Source organism: Syzygium oleosum, unplaced genomic scaffold, assembly GCF_021117445.2.
Source record: "Syzygium oleosum isolate NSW1041296 unplaced genomic scaffold, Sole_v2.1 Sole_v2.06, whole genome shotgun sequence".
Taxonomy (NCBI): Eukaryota; Viridiplantae; Streptophyta; class Magnoliopsida; order Myrtales; family Myrtaceae; genus Syzygium; species Syzygium oleosum.
In genome coordinates, this window is record NW_026607490.1 from 4,079,811 (window position 1) to 4,097,153 (window position 17,343).

Genomic DNA, 17,343 nt, shown 5'->3' on the forward strand with positions numbered 1-17,343 from the left:
TATCGTTTTGAACGGGCCTACTAAAAACAAAAAGTAAAAAATTTCACACATTTTAAGCCAGAAACACCCATCTCCTTCCGGAACCACCATCTTCACCCCAATATAAAGCCATCTTCACCCAACATAAAGCGCCATCTTCACCCCAGCCCACTACGACTGCCACTGCCATCTTCACCCCATTTCCTTTCGATTAACCTCCTCAATGGCGTGGATATGGATAACGCTCACTTTCGTTGTAATTGCTCGTCTCTTATTGCGAGCTTTGCTGTGGAAAACGCATAGCAAGAAGATATTGCCTCCTGGTCCAAGAGGATTTCCATTTCTTGGAAACCTCCATTTATTAAAACAGAACCTTCACCATAATTTCCACAAGCTAGCTAAATAATATGGACCCCTCATGTACTTGCACCTCGGGTTCGTGCCCATGATCGTTGTCTCGTCACCCGAAGTGGCTGCACAATTCCTCAAGACCCACGATCTTGTTTTTGTGAGTTGGCCGCTGCATGAGGCCTAGAAACGGATCTCTTACAAGCAAAGAAACTTATCATTCGCGACGTATGGCCCATATTGGAGGAACATTCGAAAGATGTGCACTTTGGAGCTTCTTAGCAATGCTAAAATCAACTCCTTCAACTCTATGAGAAAAGAAAAGGTGGGCTTGCTCGTGAATTTTCTCAAAGATGTGTCTTACAACCGCACGGCCATCAACTTGAGCACGAAGATCTCATCGCTAAGCGCTCGCATGAGTTGCCGAATGGTGTTTGGGAAGAAGTATATAGACAAGGATTTGACAAGAGAGGGTTCAAGGCTATGATTCAAGAATGGATGGTGTTGGCCGCGACATAGAAAGTCAGTTACTATGTTCCTTATTGGGCATCATTTGATCTTCACGAGTTGACGAAGCGCGTGAAAGCTGTGAGCAGAATATTCGATGCTTTCTTCGAGAAGGTTATTAACGAGCACATGGAGTCCAAGAATGAGGAAGGAGAGACCAAAGATTTTGTTGATGTCATGTTGAGTATCATGGGATTGAACGAAGAAGAGTGCCATATCGACAGGCCTAATATCAAAGCCATAATTATGGTAATTTATCAATTTTTTGTCGCCTAATAAACAAATAATACCCGTAACCTTAATTATTGTTCAATCAATTTTTTTTTATTTTTTTTCTCAACCTTGCCTGCCTCTGGCGAGGCTCGACCTGACCGTTGCTGGGCGAGGCCGACCTTGCCAGATCTGGCGAGGGCTCATCCTCACCCGCCCCTAGCGAGGCTCGACCTCACCGTGGCTAGGCGAGGCCAACCTCGCCAGCTACAGCGAGGATGAGCCCTCGCCAGATCCAGCGAGGTTGAACCTCGCTAGGGGCGAGTGAGGTCGAGAAAAAAAAAATAAAATAATTGATTGAACAATAATTAAGGTTACGGGTATTATTTGTTAATCATGCGACAAAAAATTGATAAATTACCAGAATTATGGCTTTGATATGGGGCCTGTCGATATGGCATTCTCCCTTGTTCAATCGCACGATACCCAACATGACATCAACAAAATTTTTGGTCTCTCCTTCCTCTTTCTTGGACTCCATGTGCTTGTTAATAACTTTCTCGAAGAAAGCATCGAATACTCTGCTCACAGCTTTCATGCACTTCGTCAACCCCTGAAGATCAAATGATGCCAAATAAGGAACATAGTAACTAATTTTCTGTGTCGCGGCCAACACCATCCATTCTTGAATCACAGCCTTAAACCCTCTCTCGTCAAACTCCTTGTCTATATACTTCTTCCCAAACACCATCCGGCAACTCATGCCAACGCTTAGCGATGAGATCTTCACGCTCAAGTCGATGGCCGTGCAGTTATGAGACGCATCTTTGAGAAAATTCAAGAGCAAGTTGACCTCTTCTTTTCTCATGGACTTGAAAGAGTTGATTTTAGCATTGCTAAGAAGCTCCAAAGTGAAAATCTTTCGAATGTTCCTCCAATATGGGCCATACGCCGTGAATGATAAGTTTCTTTGCTCGTAAGAGATGTGTTTCCAAGCCTCGTGCAGCGGCCGGCTCGCAAAAACAAGATTGTGGGTCTTGAGGAATTGCGCAACCACTTCGGGTGATGAGACAACGATCGTGGGCACGAACCCGAGGCGCAAGTACATGAGGAGTCCATATTTTTTAGCTAGCTTGTCGAAATCATGGTGAGGGTTCTGTTTTAATAAATTGAGGTTTCCAAGAATCGGAAATCCTCTTGGACCAGGAGGCAATATCTTCTTGCTATGTGTTTTCCACAGCAAAGCTCGCAATAAGAGACAAGCAATTACAACGAAAGTGAACGTTATCCATATCCACACCATTGAGGTGGTTAATCGAAAGGAAGTAGGGTGAAGATGGCATAGGCAGTGACAGTGGGGTGGGGTGAAGATGGCGTTTTATATTGGGTGAAGATGGCTTTATATTGGGGGTGAAGATGGCGGTTCCAGAAGGAGATGGGTGTTTCTGGCTTAAAACGTGTGAAATTTATTACTCTTTGTTTTCGGTGGGCCCTTTCAAAACAATAAAATGGATTCCGTGTTCAAATTTAGGGAAAATTTCAATTAAAAGTTCGAAGTGAAGCACTTTTCTCAAAAGAAGATCCAAAATAGACATTTTCTCGAATAAGGACCCAAAGTGACTTAGTCTCGAATAAGGACCGGAACTCCAAATCTTATTAATAGCCAAGGGTATTTTCGTCCAAGGATATTTTTTCTTTCTTCATTTTCACTTCTTTTTCGTTTTGTTTTCGTTTTTTCTTCTTGTTCTTTCTTCATCTTCCTCACGTCTCTGTCTCGACACCATCATCAGGATGCCCACCAGTGAGCTCCTGAGCTTCACGTCGTCACGCAGGCTATCGTCGGTCTTGGTGACGAGAAGCTGGATTGGAGTTATGGCCTTTTTCGACGATTTAGCAGGAACACCTTATTTTACAAACCGATCTTACATCCTTCAAAATTTGTCAATAAGTAGAATCAATTAGAGAGAGCCCTAATAAAGGTTAGTGAGTGAAGACCAGATTGTGACAGGTCTTATCACAGAGAATAGAGGGGCTAATGATGGCGTTAAAACTGGAGGTGATGTAGAGCGAAGGAGGAGGCGTGAGGAAGATGAAGAAAGAAAGAAAAGAAATAAAAAAAGAAAGAGAGAAAAACGAAAGAAAAAGAAAAGTAAAGACAAAATGTTTTTGGACAAAAATACTCCTGGTTATGAATAAGATTGGAAGTTGAGGTCTTTATTTAAGACCAAGTTAGTCACTTCAGGTTATTATTTGAGACAAAGTTTACTTTGAATCCTTTTTTAAGAAAATGGCTCCACTTCGAATCCTTATTTAAAATTTTCCTTTAAAGTTATTTTCACACTTACCTTCTCTAGTACTCTCTATAAACTCGAGCATTTCTCACTATACTCAAATATTCTTCTCACATACTACAATTATTCACACCTTCTATAGAGAATTATAATCAGATTCACTTGGTTTTATGCCAAGGCAAATATAGAGAATTAAATGTAGCACATAGTTCTTTTGTGAGCAATTTTTATATGCCGACCACCACTTTGATCCGGATTTAAAACCGTTCAATCACCAATTAAATGCCAACCACCAAAAACCGTCCAAGCACTAATTTAAATGCCAACTAGCCCTTTGATCAGGATTTAAAACCGTCCAACCACCTATTAAAGGCTAACCACTAGTTTCAAGGTACATGAAAGTCATAGAGTGAGTTACTCATATTATGTGCAAGAAACGATGTAGTCGGCTATGTTCCTAACGAGACACCATTTGATGATTTCCTGAGGCTTCCTGATTTCAAAGACTAACCAATTTGGTCCTTCGATTATCAACAGTAGGTTCCTCAGCTCAGCATTACCATGTGGGAAGACGGACGGAACAGCAAATGCCACAGAGGTAATGCCACGATATCTTCGAACGAAATCAACAAGAGCAAAAGCAGAAATTCTTTGGGGTGGCTAGAATGAGACTGTCCAGGACTATGGAAAATTTCAATTAAGGACCCCAAGTGAGGTCTTTTTCTAAAAAAAGGACCCCAAGTGGACATAATGTCAAATAAAGGGATGAAGTGTCCAATCAATTTCAAATAGGGGCTCGAAGTGCCTAATTAGTCTCAAGTAAGGATTTGGGTTCGCCGGCCGGTCAAATGCTCGCCGGTCGGTGAGCACGGTTACTGTTCCGGCGACCGGAAAAGGGTAGTTTCGTCTTTTTTTTTCCTTTTTTCTGTTTTTTTTCCTTTTCTTCCCTCCCCCGACCATAGCCGGGGCCGGCAGAGGTCGCCGGCCTCAGGTGGAGGTCGCCAGCCTCAGGCGGAGGCCGCTCTCGCTAGTGTCGGGCGAGGGCGAGGGCGAGGGTCGCCCTCGTCGGATCTGGCGAGGGTAGCCCTCGCCTGCCCAGCCCAGACGAGGGCCGCCCGATGCCAGCGAGGGCAACCCTTGACCTCGCCCGACGCAGGCGAGGGCGGCCTTCGCCTGAGGCGAGCGACCTCTGCCGGCCCCGGCTATGGCTGGCGGAGGGAAGAGAAGAAAAAAAACATAAAAGGAAAAAAAAAAGTCAAAACTGCCATTTTCCGGTCACCGGAACAGTAACCGTGCTCGCCGGCCGGCGAACCCAGGCCCTTACTTGAGACTAATTGGGCACTGCGGGTCCCTATTTGAGACTGATTGGGCACTTCAAGTCCTTATTTGACACTATATCCACTTGGGATCCTTTTTTGAGAAAAAAACCCCACTTGGGGTCCTTAATTGGAATTTTCCCCTAGGACTATGGTAGGGACTAATAGATTGTCCCTTGTTGCTCATCTTAACCCTTACGCGACGCATCACTTTTTGAGGTTTGTCCAGAAATATAGTTTAAAAGAGTGACATTTGATTAGATGGGTACGTATCAAAAAACAAAAAGAGGGCATCGTAGAGACATAAACATAAACCGCTTTGGAAAAGAAAAGGAACAAGCCCAACGATCGATACCCATTCGTATCCTTCACTCCTATTGACCTCCTATTTCTTCATTCCAGTCAAACAAAACTACTAAGCTATTAGGCTCCGCATGGCAACCATTCTGTGTCCAGAAACAGATTCTGCTCAGAAATGATTTTTTTTATTCTGTGCCCAGAAACAATTTCTAAGCATTTGAAGGCGTTTAGTAACTGCTCAAAATTTCTATTTTTAGAATAAAAAAAAACATAAATGCGTTTGGTGACTATACAAAATTTCTTTTTATTAATAATTTTTTGAATTTTTTAATATTTCTTTCTTTTTTTTTTCCTTTTTTTTCTTTGGCCATGGCCGGTGAGGGCATCGTTTCCCTCGTAGGTCGCGACGGCGAGGTCGGCCTCGCCATGGTCGGGTGAGGCTTGACCTCGCCGTGATCTGGCTAGGCCAACCACTTCGTCGCCTGGCCAAGGCGAGGCCAACCTTGCCGTCGCCGGGGTGGCGACGGCGAGGTTGGCCTCGCCCAGCCATGGCGAGGCAGACCTCGCTGTCGCCACGCCCCGTGATGGCGAGGTCAACCTCGCCTTAGCCGGGCGAGGCTTGACCTCGCCCAGATCTGGCGAGGCCGACCTCGCTGTCGCCGGGGGCGGCAAGGGCCGCCCTCACCGGCCCTGGCCGATCGCCAATGGATGGTCGTTGGTGGCCGGTCACCGGCAATGGGCTGGGAAGGAGATGAAGAACAAATAAAAAAGAAAGAAGAATCATAAATGGAAAAATTGTTCCAGAATCAAGAAGCTACTTCTTTTTGCTTCTTGATTTTGTTCCAAAACTGATTCTGGGAACAATTTGTTGCAAATTTGTGCCCGGGCACAAAAATTTTAACAAATGAATTTCTGCTCTCAAACTGATTCTGGGAACAAAAGAACAGAAATTTTTACTATTTGGCAAGTTGCCAAATGCCCCCTTAGTTTAAACCATTCTCCAACACAAACAGAGAAATTGGATTCCCAAAATCAACAATTTGTCACCAACCTTTCTTTTTTTAAACCTTCCTTTGTACAATTTCACTGTTTTTCCAACCCAAAAGAAACCAAGAGGAGGGAGAAATTGTGTGTGTGACTATGTATCAACATCGGACCCAAAAACAAAAGGGTTGATCTGTCCCTCCTCTAAGCACTCATCTGAATGTCGTCTCCTTCGTACACAAACTCCAACTCCCCACCGCTCTTCTCCTTATCCTTCTCCTTCTCCTCCCTCTCTTCTTCCACCTCCATCTTCTTCTTCGCTTCCCCTCCTTCGTCGCCCGCATTCACGTGGCCCGAGTTGGCCTCGCTCTCCCACCCCCGCCACCGTCCGACGATATCTCCACTAAATAATCCCCCACATCTATCTTCTTCTCCAACCCCTCCTCCTTGCCCCTCCCCTCCCTCGCGCACAACTCGTACCTCAATCGGAACAGCCCCAAGCGGCATTTATAATGGCCTCCTCCCCCCTCCTACTGCTCCGTTGCGCTCCAACACCACCGCGCTCCCCCCCCCCCCCCCCCCCCCGAATGCGGTCGCCTTCGGCGGCAAGCAGATGGCTGCCGAGTGGAAGCCCCGCCTGAAGTTCACGCACCACAGGCAACATCCCTCGTAGGCCTTCTCGTACTCGTGCGCATAGTAGCAGTAGGGGCACAAAGTCCAGAAAGTCAGCCCCCCGCCGCTGTGCAGCCGACGCGCTGCCGCTGCTACTCCACCAACGCGTGGTTGGGCTCCCGATCCCTCGCCGCCGCCAGCCGCGTGTGGGATTTTTCTCCTCTATTCTTAATTCGTCGTGAGAAACGAGCAGCAGGGTAAATAAAGAAACGAAAACGACGGCAAATAGTGTGGTCGAATTGACGGGAGATGTGGACCGTCAGATGGGAGATCGAAGGGTTCGGATTGGATAGAGCGAGCTGCGAAGATCAGGGGGAATGTGGGCATTATTGTAATTTTGCCAGGAAGTCGAGCAGGAGTTAAAAAGGCTATAAACTACATGCCCAGCTGGTGAAGAACAACCCTGAATAATACAAAGAAGATCTTGCTTGGGAATTTGGGAAATTGGTGGTCAAAACATCTAAAAGCTTGTTCATTAGAATTATCAGCCACATAATCTATCTTAACATGATGACCTTTGGATGATATCAAACTCATGTAATCATGTCAAGCTATTTTCTTAATTTGTTCAAAAGTGCAAATACAGTGTTCTAAAGTGTTAGCGACGGAGTCAAGAATACATCCTACAGTCCCCGGAAGCGACGACGACGTCGGCATGATAACCAAAAAAACACAGACCCTCTTCTAAGATTTGTCGCGGGCAGCCTCCGATGTATGGAGGCGCACCAGGAAAGACTGACCTATTTACAGGAGTAGTTCTGCATCATGCTGACGAAAACGGAAAGAGGCCAGAGACTACTTCCCCTTGTTGCCGTCCTGCGGGAGGCGGAGCCCCATGAGACCGAGCAAATTCGAGGCCGGTCCGGGAAGTCCCTCTTGGGAAGAGAAGGAGTCGAGCAAGTTCTTCACCAGGTTCACGTCCACGTCGACCGGAGTGAAATCCTCGTCCATGTCTTGAGTGGAACTTGATGCTCCCTGATACGAAAACACCATGGATGCTCAACTTAGTTTGAACATAAAAAATCAGATGGTATAGAAGGGTGTCCCAGAAGCCAGACAAAAAATGAGGAACGAACCCCCAGCAATTCCCCAACATTAGATTACAAAGGTCATTGTCAGTTCGATAAGAATGGTTTTGAATAAAAGGGAAAGAGCGAACTGGCTGAGACAGCATAGAAATACCTCACAAGGTTACACATATTCACCGACACCTCGAGGATATTGATAGATTTTAATCGCAATTCTCTGATTGTAACAGGGTACTTTGTTTTCCTCGCGGATAATTTATTCATGCTAACTAACCATAACTAACAAGCTAGGCAATGCCGGAGCACGGACCAGCTACTCCTGCGTCACCCTAAACTTTTAATAGCAAAAGCTCGATTAGAAAGTTTCTGCAAACCAGGACAAACAGCAAACTTTCAGTAATTATTCTCTGACATTTCCCCAGAGGCCTCACCAACGGTAAGATCTAGGATAGTTGGAACCTGGGACCTAAATCCACAAGGGCTTTAAATGGATGTGTTTGATGTATAGTCGAGCCCCAACTTCAATCATCGCAACCTGATATATTCCACCTGCCTCCTGGGGGGCTGATGCACATGGTTCGCAATGGGCCACAACAAAACAAAATTTGAGCGGAACCTCACAGCATGGATGCTGCGTATTTTCTCCTATGGGCACCCCATCCACCAGGTGCACCTGGGACACTTGGACAATGGAAGCTAGGCGATCTCACAGCTCCCAATCACATCATCCAAATTATACTCGAGTTGCCTTGCCACCCAAGACAAAGGTAATGGATTTTTGCCAAGTAATTTATTTTAGGACAATAATCAATCAATGACACGAAGGTTTCCCAGACAATAAAGATCTATATGCCATATATGGACAAATTCCATGGCTCCCAATTGCAACTGCTGGCTATAATATCGATATGAAGAGAGATACATCCAATTGAATTAAACTACGGAGAAGTTCTGCCCAAAAGATATGTGCTGCATTTCTACAGAACAAGATGAAAGTACCTGATTTGTTTTCAAAGGTTCTTCATTTGCACGAACAAAACTTTCAGTAAGCGTGCTGCTCTTCAATTCCCTATTTAAAGCATCCGTATAAGAATCCATGAAAATATCCTCCTTGTCTTCATCATCAGTTGCATCTTCAGATTCATCTGATGACATCATAGAATGCATGAAAATATCAGTTGGAAACATATGCACAAGCATAAATGTCCTTCTCGACAAAGTATTTACAGGGCACCCAATGCAATGTAAAGATCGACTTATCAACAAGCAACACTAAATGGCAAGGGCACAATGTAACTTTTTCCTTTTCTTGCTAAGCAAAATAAGTTCATATTAATAATCAGGCCAAGATAAACTTATCAACAACAAATTATAGATAATTCCAACATTTATATACTATTGTCGTTCTTTTTCCCATCAACTATACAATTTTGACTATTCATGCATCTACATTAAAGTGTGCAAAGTGAAGAATTTTCTTCATAAATGCGACATATGTTCCTCTCCATCTATTTTGGCCTCTTTTGTCTTTGGCACAATTTAAATTACTACCTAAAGCAACATAAATAAGACGTCGGGATATTTGCAAGATCCAACAGGTCCCTCAGATTATGAAAATTTGTGCACCTCTACACATCTGATGTGCCAAGATATCCATTGGATCACAACCCCGTAAACTCATCTGTTATGGTGCATCTTACTAGGTGGGCCAACCTACAGAGCAATAAACTGGATCTGACAAGCCCATTCATTCGCCGGTCCTGGTCTTGGTCCCACGAAAACATCCCTCAACTTTTGTTCAAGATCATCCACATCATAATATAATCCTACTTCCATTAATTTTTGCCGCTAATGAATAAAGACAGTTGTAATATAATACAAGTCTGATCATACCTAAAGAATACCAATGAAACAGGAAACAAGGCTAGAACTACGAGCTCCCATGAGTCCAGTTAAAGTAGAACTCACCAAAATCCATGTCTGAGGAGGACCCTTCTCCAGCATCTCCATCTGGAGAAGAAACCTCCATTTCATGTCGCCCAAGTACAGATTCCATGTCCTTAAAAAAACGATCCACGTCGAGGTCTACTGTATCCCTTTAAATGGACGAAACGAGATCAGTTAAGGATTGGATTAGGTGACTTTACCAACAAGAACGAACAACAGTATGTCAACGAAAGAAAGTTCAAGGCTGTTTCTGATTCCAAAATGCTGCACAAACTTCATTTTACTAATCGCTACTGTTTATCAAAATATTGCTTGGCGATCATCTACTGTAGCCATGTTACAACACATCTCAGCACAACTAAGTACCATGATTTTAAAATAAATGCATGTCAGGAAATCCTTTGTTACACAAAAAAAAAAAAAAACTTATAACAGATACCAAACATTATTATGAATTAACCACAGCAACTTAATAAAATATCGCTTGCCCCAAGCATCTACCATACGAAATATCACAGCACAACAAAGCACCACAGATGCAGCATTAAAGATACGAATAAGAGGACTTGAAGACAATGACACTACTGATTTTTGGCCTTTCAAGGTTATCCAAGCTAAAATTATGTGAATCAACCGTTGTAAAACCCAATAACAATATGCCAAATACAAAAATGAAAGTAAATTAAAAACCTAAATGTAATAGGTTGTCACTTTTGGTAACCCACATAAACTACGTTGGTTTGTCATTGTAACTATGGACCAACATGCACCGGTGCGTGTATGCCCATGCTGAAGACACAAGAAAGACAAAATTTTCCATATTAAGCAAACAGACCTTTGATCAGGAATTTCCGCTCCCTTGTAGCTTGACACCTTATGGACGAATGCCTCCATGGTCTTTGCTATATTACTGAGATCACAATCACCATTGCTGTGGTTCGAAGGACCCGTGTCTGATGGCTCTTTTGACTTCTGCTTTTTCCCATGCATAGCATCATAAAGTTCCATTTCCTTCTGTCTTTCCAGAAGTGCGGAGTTCAATTCATCCTCACCAGTGTATAGCCAAGAGTCATCATCAGAGGGAGGAACCTCCTGATTCCTAAAATCATCGGCTGAGTGAGGTAAAGCAAGAATCTCATCTATGCACTTGACTGGAGAGCTCATCATTTCACTGCAAAAGGAAAACGTGGCATCTTTAGCATGCTAAAAGATTTCAAAAAGAAAACGGTATCAGTTGCAGCAAAAACTTGTGATTGTTACCCTAAGAAGCAACCAGATAAGCCACATTTTAGGTGGACAGGAAAGCAAGTCTCAATTCGGCGCATCCAAGAAATTATATTCCACGATATTTCATATCCCAAATCTTTAAAGAAATCATCAAAGGGGAGTAAGGCTGATGATTGAACAAAAACATATTGGCTCTGTCCCCCGGTATGAGGAAATCGAGATATGAAACAGATCTGGAAAGCACCAAAAAACTTTAGAAGCTGCATAATTGCCCAGCTTGAGTAGATACAAGACTCCCACAGTAATAAGCTGTTGACAACCAACTCTTGATCTTTAACCAATAGAGCTAAAATGATGCTACCTCCAAACTTAGAGGCTAATGCAAAGCATCCTAGCTATGGCAGAATATTAATCAAAACCAATCAGCTAAGCACACTACGATACTAACAGAAAACAAATCCAGCGCCCGGGAAAGAAACATGTACCTAGCCTTCGAGAACAAGGAACTATTCTTGTAATACTCCTCTGCCTTCTCCATCAACCTCTTATAATCCTTCGAACCCGGAAGCAACCCTTCGAAGTATCCGCTCCTCTCCAAACTCTCTCTATACGCCTCCCACGTGCTTCCTTTCCCTTCCAATCCCTCTCTTCGCCTCATCTGATACATCATCTCAAAACCGCAAGCAATCTTCATCCCCAATTCAGCTTCCATATACGCCCTGGGATCGCTCCTGCTCGGCATCGGATAACATTTCGGGGCCTGAAACGTCTGCTGCACCAGTTGCGCGTACATTGCCCTCGACAAGGTGAGGGCCACGAGCACGAACTCCTCCTCCTTTCCCTTACTTAAGAACCTATCCATCCTCGCCGCATACTTCATCGAGTCGATATCCCTGTCGTAAAACCCTTCCACGGCGAGCGAAATGAGGCAGGGCTCGTGCCTCAGCACCTGCGCGACCGACACCGGAACCCTAACCCTAACCCTGTGCATATTCCTCCTCGCCTGCTCGGGGTACCCCGCGATCCGGGCCTTCACCGCGCTCTGCACCGCCTCCCCGGCGCGTGACTCGTCCCCGTTGCCGACCAAGAACTTCAGCGAATCGACGATCGACGGGGACGCGATCTTGTCGCGGGGGACGATGTGGAGGTCGCCGCGCCGGATGAAGACGCGGTTGAGGCTGGTCTCCGGGTTGAGCCAGCGGGGGAGGTGGAAGGCGGCCTCGATGAGGAGGAACTCGCCGTCGGTGTCCCAGACGCGGACCGAGAGGTCGGGGAACTCGCGGGAGATGTGGAAGAGGAGGAAGACGGCGAACCACTCGTCCTCGAGGTTGTCGCCGTAGCGGAGCTTGCCGTGGAGGTGGAGGGGGAGAACGGCGGCGGAGGTGGAGGAGAGGGAGAGGGAGAAGGGCTGGTGCTGCCAGAGGTAGGAGGAGGCGAAGGGGGAGATGGAGGCGAGGATTCGGAGGCGGAGGGATTGGAGACCGTCGGCGGCGGCGGCGGCGGAGGCGGAGGAGAGGGCGGAGTCGGGGAAGATGGAGTAGAAGACGGTGTCGTCGGGGAGGCGGGAGCGGTGGCTCTGGGAGAGCACGGAGGCCGGAGCGGGGTCGGAGTCCGCCATCCTCGGCGGTGCTTTGTCGCCGGCGGCGGGAGCGGGCGGGCGGTGGGGGTTTTAGCGGCGCGGTTTTTATACCCAAACCTGAATTTTCTCGAACGTTCTTCTCGGCCAAATCCTTGTCGGCAGAAATCCTCTGATGAAATGAAACAAAGTCTATTTTAAGGTTCTAATTTCTGCATTTCTTCCGGTAAATAGCACGAACAATGCCTACCGACACTCGAAGGTTACTTACATGACGACCTTAAATTGCTCATTGCATTGTAATTTTGTGACTCGATTGTACTTTTTAATAATCGATTATATCTTTGTAATAGATTTTCTCTAAACGCAAAGTTTAAGACAACGCTATTTTCATCATTTTTTATGTGAAAAAGTATCAGTTTAGCCATCAAAAGTATCATTTTTGTTAGTAATAAAAAGTTTGCTTATGAATTTTCGAGACACTTATCGTATATATTTATAATCTAGAAATTAGATTTTCTAAATTACTATTCATGTACTATAAGATAAAAAATATTATATCCCCACAATAAATATTATTTGTTTGATTATTCGACATTGTGGGATATTTGTTTAAGTACTTCTTTCTTTTTATCGATATTAAGATATTATCTATAAAAAAAATTAGGGAAAATAACATAAATGATCCATAAACTTTGACCTAATGTGCAATATGATCTCTGAACTTTAGTCTAATGTGCAATGTCATCCTTGAACTTTCAACTTATTTAATACGTTCCCTGAACTTTTGATACATGTTTTGTTGCCCCTGAACCTAAATTAATGGAATGATAACATTGAATATTTTCATATGATCCATATATTAACTTGTTTATATACCAAAAGTCTATGAATCATATTGAACGAATTAGAAGTTTAAGAAAAATATTGCACGTTGTGCCAAAATTCATATACCACATCAAACAAATTAAAAGTTCATGGGTCGTATTGCATATTGAAAACAAAAGTTCATGAATCATCTGTGTTGTTATCCCAAAAGACTACATGCGAGAATTTGCATCAATAGTTTTAGGTTGTGAAACATTTTGGATATATGCTATTGAAACAAAATAAGTGCATGCAATATAAGATTTAGATTATCAAAAAATAAAATACGTATATTTTTTTATTAACCTTCCAAAATAGGAAAAGAAAAGTCAACATTTTTTTAAGGAACAATGACACAAATAGTCCATGAACTTTGACCCAATGTATAATTTAGTCCACAAAGTTTTAATTTATTCAATGTAATCCCTGAACTTTAGGCGAATATTCAATATGGTCCTTAAACTTTTAATTTGTTCAATGTCATCCCTGAACTTTTGGTACATATTCAATTTAATCCCTGAACTATATGAAAATATTCAATGTAGCCTTTTTGGTACATATTCAATTCAAGTTAAGGGATTGCATTGAACATTTTCATATAATTCAGGGACTGAATTAAACATGTACCAAAAGTTCAAGGATGATATTGAACAAATTAAAAGTTCAGGGATCATATTGCACACTGAGTTAAAATTCAGGGACTATATTGAACAAATTAAAAGTTTAGGGATCAAATTATACATTAAGCCAAAATTCAGGACTATTTGCGTCATTTTCCTTTTTCTAATTGATTGCTAACGCAATTAAAGAAATGCCTGTCGCTGTTCATCAATGATGTCGCCACGCGACGCTCCGGTTCATCGATTCTCACCACCACCGTTCTCCATCTCCAGAGACACCGCGACCGCGACGGCAACCGCAACCGCCTCCGTCGCCGCCTCCGCCTCCGCCGCCGCCGCCTCCGCCGCCGCCTCCGCCTCGTGAAGCTCCGCTGCCGCCATGTGCTACGGCCACCACCACCGGACATCCTTCTCCGAGGACCATTTCGCCGCCCCCGCGCGCGCCGCGGTCCCCCAGAACGCAGACGCCGCGGCGGCGGCGGCGGAGGACCTGCGGAGTCGCCTCGCCGAGACGGAGGCCCGCCTGGCCCGGGCCAGGGCCCGCGAAGCCGAGCTCAGCCGGCGGCTGGAGGAGATGAAGCGCTTCGTCTCCGTCATGGAGATCCTCGAGACCTACCTCGCCCGACGGTTCAGCGAGCAACGCGATCGCGTCGAGCGCCTCCTCGTGCCATCGCCGCGCAGCTAGGAGCGCCCCCTCGCCATGGTGATTTCAACTTTTGTTTTAATACCTCTCTGTATAGTTCGATCTACTTTCTTTCTTTTTTTAGCTTCTCTGTCTTTTGGAGGTTTCTCTCTTTCTTCTTCTTTTTTTTGTGTGTTTTCGTTATGCTTGACAAGAGAGCATACATTAACATAAACTAGTGTAGGAGCGCTAATGCTCCATCTGTTTCAACTGAATTGAGATCGCTTTTGGTTGTTTGATGATGGGTCTCTAAATTTAGATCTTGGGCAGAGAATTGTTGATCAACACTTTCTTGTTGTTCGGATCAGTGGAAGTTCAGATGGTGTGTTTTTATCTGGGTGATCCACCTACTTGATGAAATGTGTTGCCAAATGAATAACTCAGTGGGGTTGAGATTCGGGATATGATGATTAGATCCGGAGTTGTTGTTTTCGGGCTCATTGCAATTGCAATGAGATGGTGTCCTTGTTCGAGAAAGATCAATAAGAAGATCAGTGGGTGATGGACCATGCCCTTTAGTGGTAAGCTTTGGTTCTTATCAGTCAAGGAAAATGTATTTCATGATCGTAGGGGGAAAAAGCAGCAGTCTTTGTGCTTAATGAGAAAGATCAATAGGAGGATCGGTTGGCAATAAGCCATGCTCTTCTGTGGCATGCTTAGGTTCTTCTCATTTAGGAAGAGACATTTCATGATCGTAGGTGGAAAAAGCAGCAGTCTTTGTGCTTCTCATGATGATGATAACAACAGCTATGAGCTAGTTTCTAATGCATTCTGTTTTTGGAGCAGCGCAAAAGAAGTTTACAAAATACAAGCACTATTTTTCTGCTTGTTACCCTAGGATCTGTCTTGAAATAATTGAATGACGAGGAAAGCAATGTTCCAGTGTCTTGGAGAGGTAACTGCACCAGCACCGGCTGTCTGAGTATCGATCTATCTTGTAATTTCTTGTTTTTAACAGAAGATGTTATTATTTAGGTCTGTCATTATGCCGCCAAGGCATATGAATGGCGGCTCCTATCAAAGTATATGAACTGCTGTTCCTGTATTCCAGAAGATCCACTCCTACTGTGAAGCTTGCTTGGATGCTCCCCTTAATTTCCTTAAATTTCATTAGCATGTACTGTTTTAGCTTAGCCTATCTATTGCAAACTGCATAGATCATTAATTACCAATTGACAAAACTTTGTGGTCGTATGGATCTCCCAAGTGAAAATGTCTCTTCTTATTTTAGTGTTTTGATTTACACACCCATCCCATTATTGTAATGCCCATTATCCATAGCAGACTGATCTATATTTTTCAGTCACGGCACAACCTCTGGTATAATTCTTTCTGTTTTTCCAGCCATCGAATCTTGTGAAGCAGCCGGCTTCCTTGATCCTTGGATATGCTTTCACGTGCTTGATTCATGCTTTATGTAGCAATAGCTATTAATCGAGAACCTATGAGGAAACTTGGCAGGACATCATAGGAGTAACTTTGAGGTTACTGATGGCCTCACTTTACATGCTTATTTTGTTGCCCTTCCCAAAGGAGCCACATTTTTCATAAAGTAGAACTATATGTGGAAAGCTAACTTCTCAATCAGCTGCTTTCGGTTGGATAAGACGGCTTGCATTGGCATGTGTTGTGAAGGTGCTCGAGCAAAGATAAAAATAATCGGGAAAAGGTGGAATGCGGTAGTTTTATTGTTTAATCCTAGTGCTTTAAACACAGTTTCATCTTTTTGGATGGTTGCTTTGTGATGAATTAGATATAGGACATGAGGCTATTGAAATGTCATAACTCAGAGGTTGCACCATGCTTCGCCTGATTCTACTCTGCTGAAACCGGAAGCCTAATTAGTTTCTTGGAACTTTCTTTCTGAAAGGAATTGGGAGGTGGCTGCTGCTGTATCTACATTTTGTTGTTCTACATAGCGTGACTTTAGTGTATCTGTGGATGCAACCGTGGATTTTGGTTCTTTTTGCCCTCAGCATGATTACCCTGTTGTGTTGGTATTTGTTGTTTACAAAAATGTTACATTTTAAACCCCAACACTTCCAAAGGCATCACTTCGACCTACACAATTTCAAGAAGGGCGAGCAAATTAGGTCCTTCTATTCAACTTTCCGTGAATGATGAAGGGAATGCTTTAAATTTAGTATTATAGGGGTTTTAATTTTGGTCAGTGCTACAGTTACATCGTGCATTTTAGTAGTATGTATCACCTAATCAATTTGATTCGGCATTGAATGTTAAGCATTCGGTGATGCTATGTAACATCACTAAAGAAAGGCCAGCTTTGTCAGGGATGTAAATAAAGGCTGGTAAATAGAGTAAACACTAATGGGCATTCCTGTCGCCATCAATTGATGGATCATCGGTGGAGAAGTATGGAAGTCAAGGTTGCCCTAGTCCGTTGGCCCTCAATGTTCGAAGGTTGCCGTCGTTGATGAGTCCCATATAGGGGTGGCACCGAGGGTGACTAGGTTCGGTTCCAGGTTCCATGGACAAAGCGTTCCAGGTTCCCCATTTTTTAGAGCCGGAACTTATGGAACCCGGAACTGGATCCAAAACCAAAAACATAAACTTATTATTAGAAACCCTAATTCCCAAATGCTCCATTCTCCTCCTGAATCACACCCGATCCTTCAAAGCTCCCTCCCACTTCCGCTTCGCGCCTCGCTCCTTGCTCCCACTTCCGCTTCCGCCTCACCCTTGCTCCCGCTTCCGCTCCACGGCTTCTCTCCCACTTCCGCCTCGCTCCACCTTCTTCACCGCAGGTCCTGTGACCTCCCCACACGGAT

At 44.1% G+C, this 17,343-nt stretch overlaps 3 protein-coding genes and 1 pseudogene across 5 annotated transcripts in view; 2 read left to right on the forward strand and 2 right to left on the reverse strand.

Annotated features, from left to right (window-relative positions):
• Positions 1-12,573, reverse strand: part of LOC115667017 (protein ecdysoneless homolog) — a 62,241-nt gene extending 49,668 nt beyond the window's left edge. The window contains exons 1-5 of one of the 2 annotated variants that reach the window (XM_030588651.2): positions 11,295-12,572; positions 10,418-10,753; positions 9,604-9,731; positions 8,635-8,780; positions 7,138-7,582 (exon numbers count right to left, since the gene is read on the reverse strand). In XM_030588651.2, coding sequence (XP_030444511.2) covers positions 7,403-7,582; positions 8,635-8,780; positions 9,604-9,731; positions 10,418-10,753; positions 11,295-12,427 — 1,923 coding nt within the window. In that variant the 5' untranslated portion in view covers positions 12,428-12,572 and the 3' untranslated portion in view covers positions 7,138-7,402. Of the gene's footprint in view, positions 1-7,137; positions 7,583-8,634; positions 8,781-9,603; positions 9,732-10,417; positions 10,754-11,294 lie in introns of those variants that run through there. The other variant, XM_056312477.1, reaches the window with a different exon arrangement.
• LOC115682985 (cytochrome P450 71AU50-like) lies at positions 162-1,110 on the forward strand (annotated as a pseudogene).
• LOC115682984 (cytochrome P450 71AU50-like) lies at positions 1,439-2,389 on the reverse strand. The gene has a single exon (XM_056312381.1). It carries the CDS (start codon positions 2,345-2,347, stop codon positions 1,439-1,441), a length of 909 nt encoding a protein of 302 aa, XP_056168356.1. The 5' UTR covers positions 2,348-2,389.
• A 1,489-nt stretch (positions 12,574-14,062) lies between the features above and the next one.
• On the forward strand, positions 14,063-15,746 carry LOC130138346 (protein SKIP34). 2 transcript variants are annotated; one of them, XR_008816753.1, is made up of 3 exons: positions 14,063-14,575; positions 15,341-15,449; positions 15,530-15,746. XR_008816753.1 is itself a non-coding variant. In XM_056312133.1 (2 exons), the coding sequence occupies exon 1, from the start codon at positions 14,252-14,254 to the stop codon at positions 14,555-14,557; it is 306 nt and encodes a 101-aa protein (XP_056168108.1). In that variant the 5' UTR covers positions 14,063-14,251; the 3' UTR covers positions 14,558-14,575; positions 15,341-15,746. The 2 variants fall into 2 exon arrangements, 1 of the variants encoding a protein (XP_056168108.1); XM_056312133.1 differs by having other exon boundaries at positions 15,341-15,746.
• Positions 15,747-17,343: the final 1,597 nt, after the last annotated feature.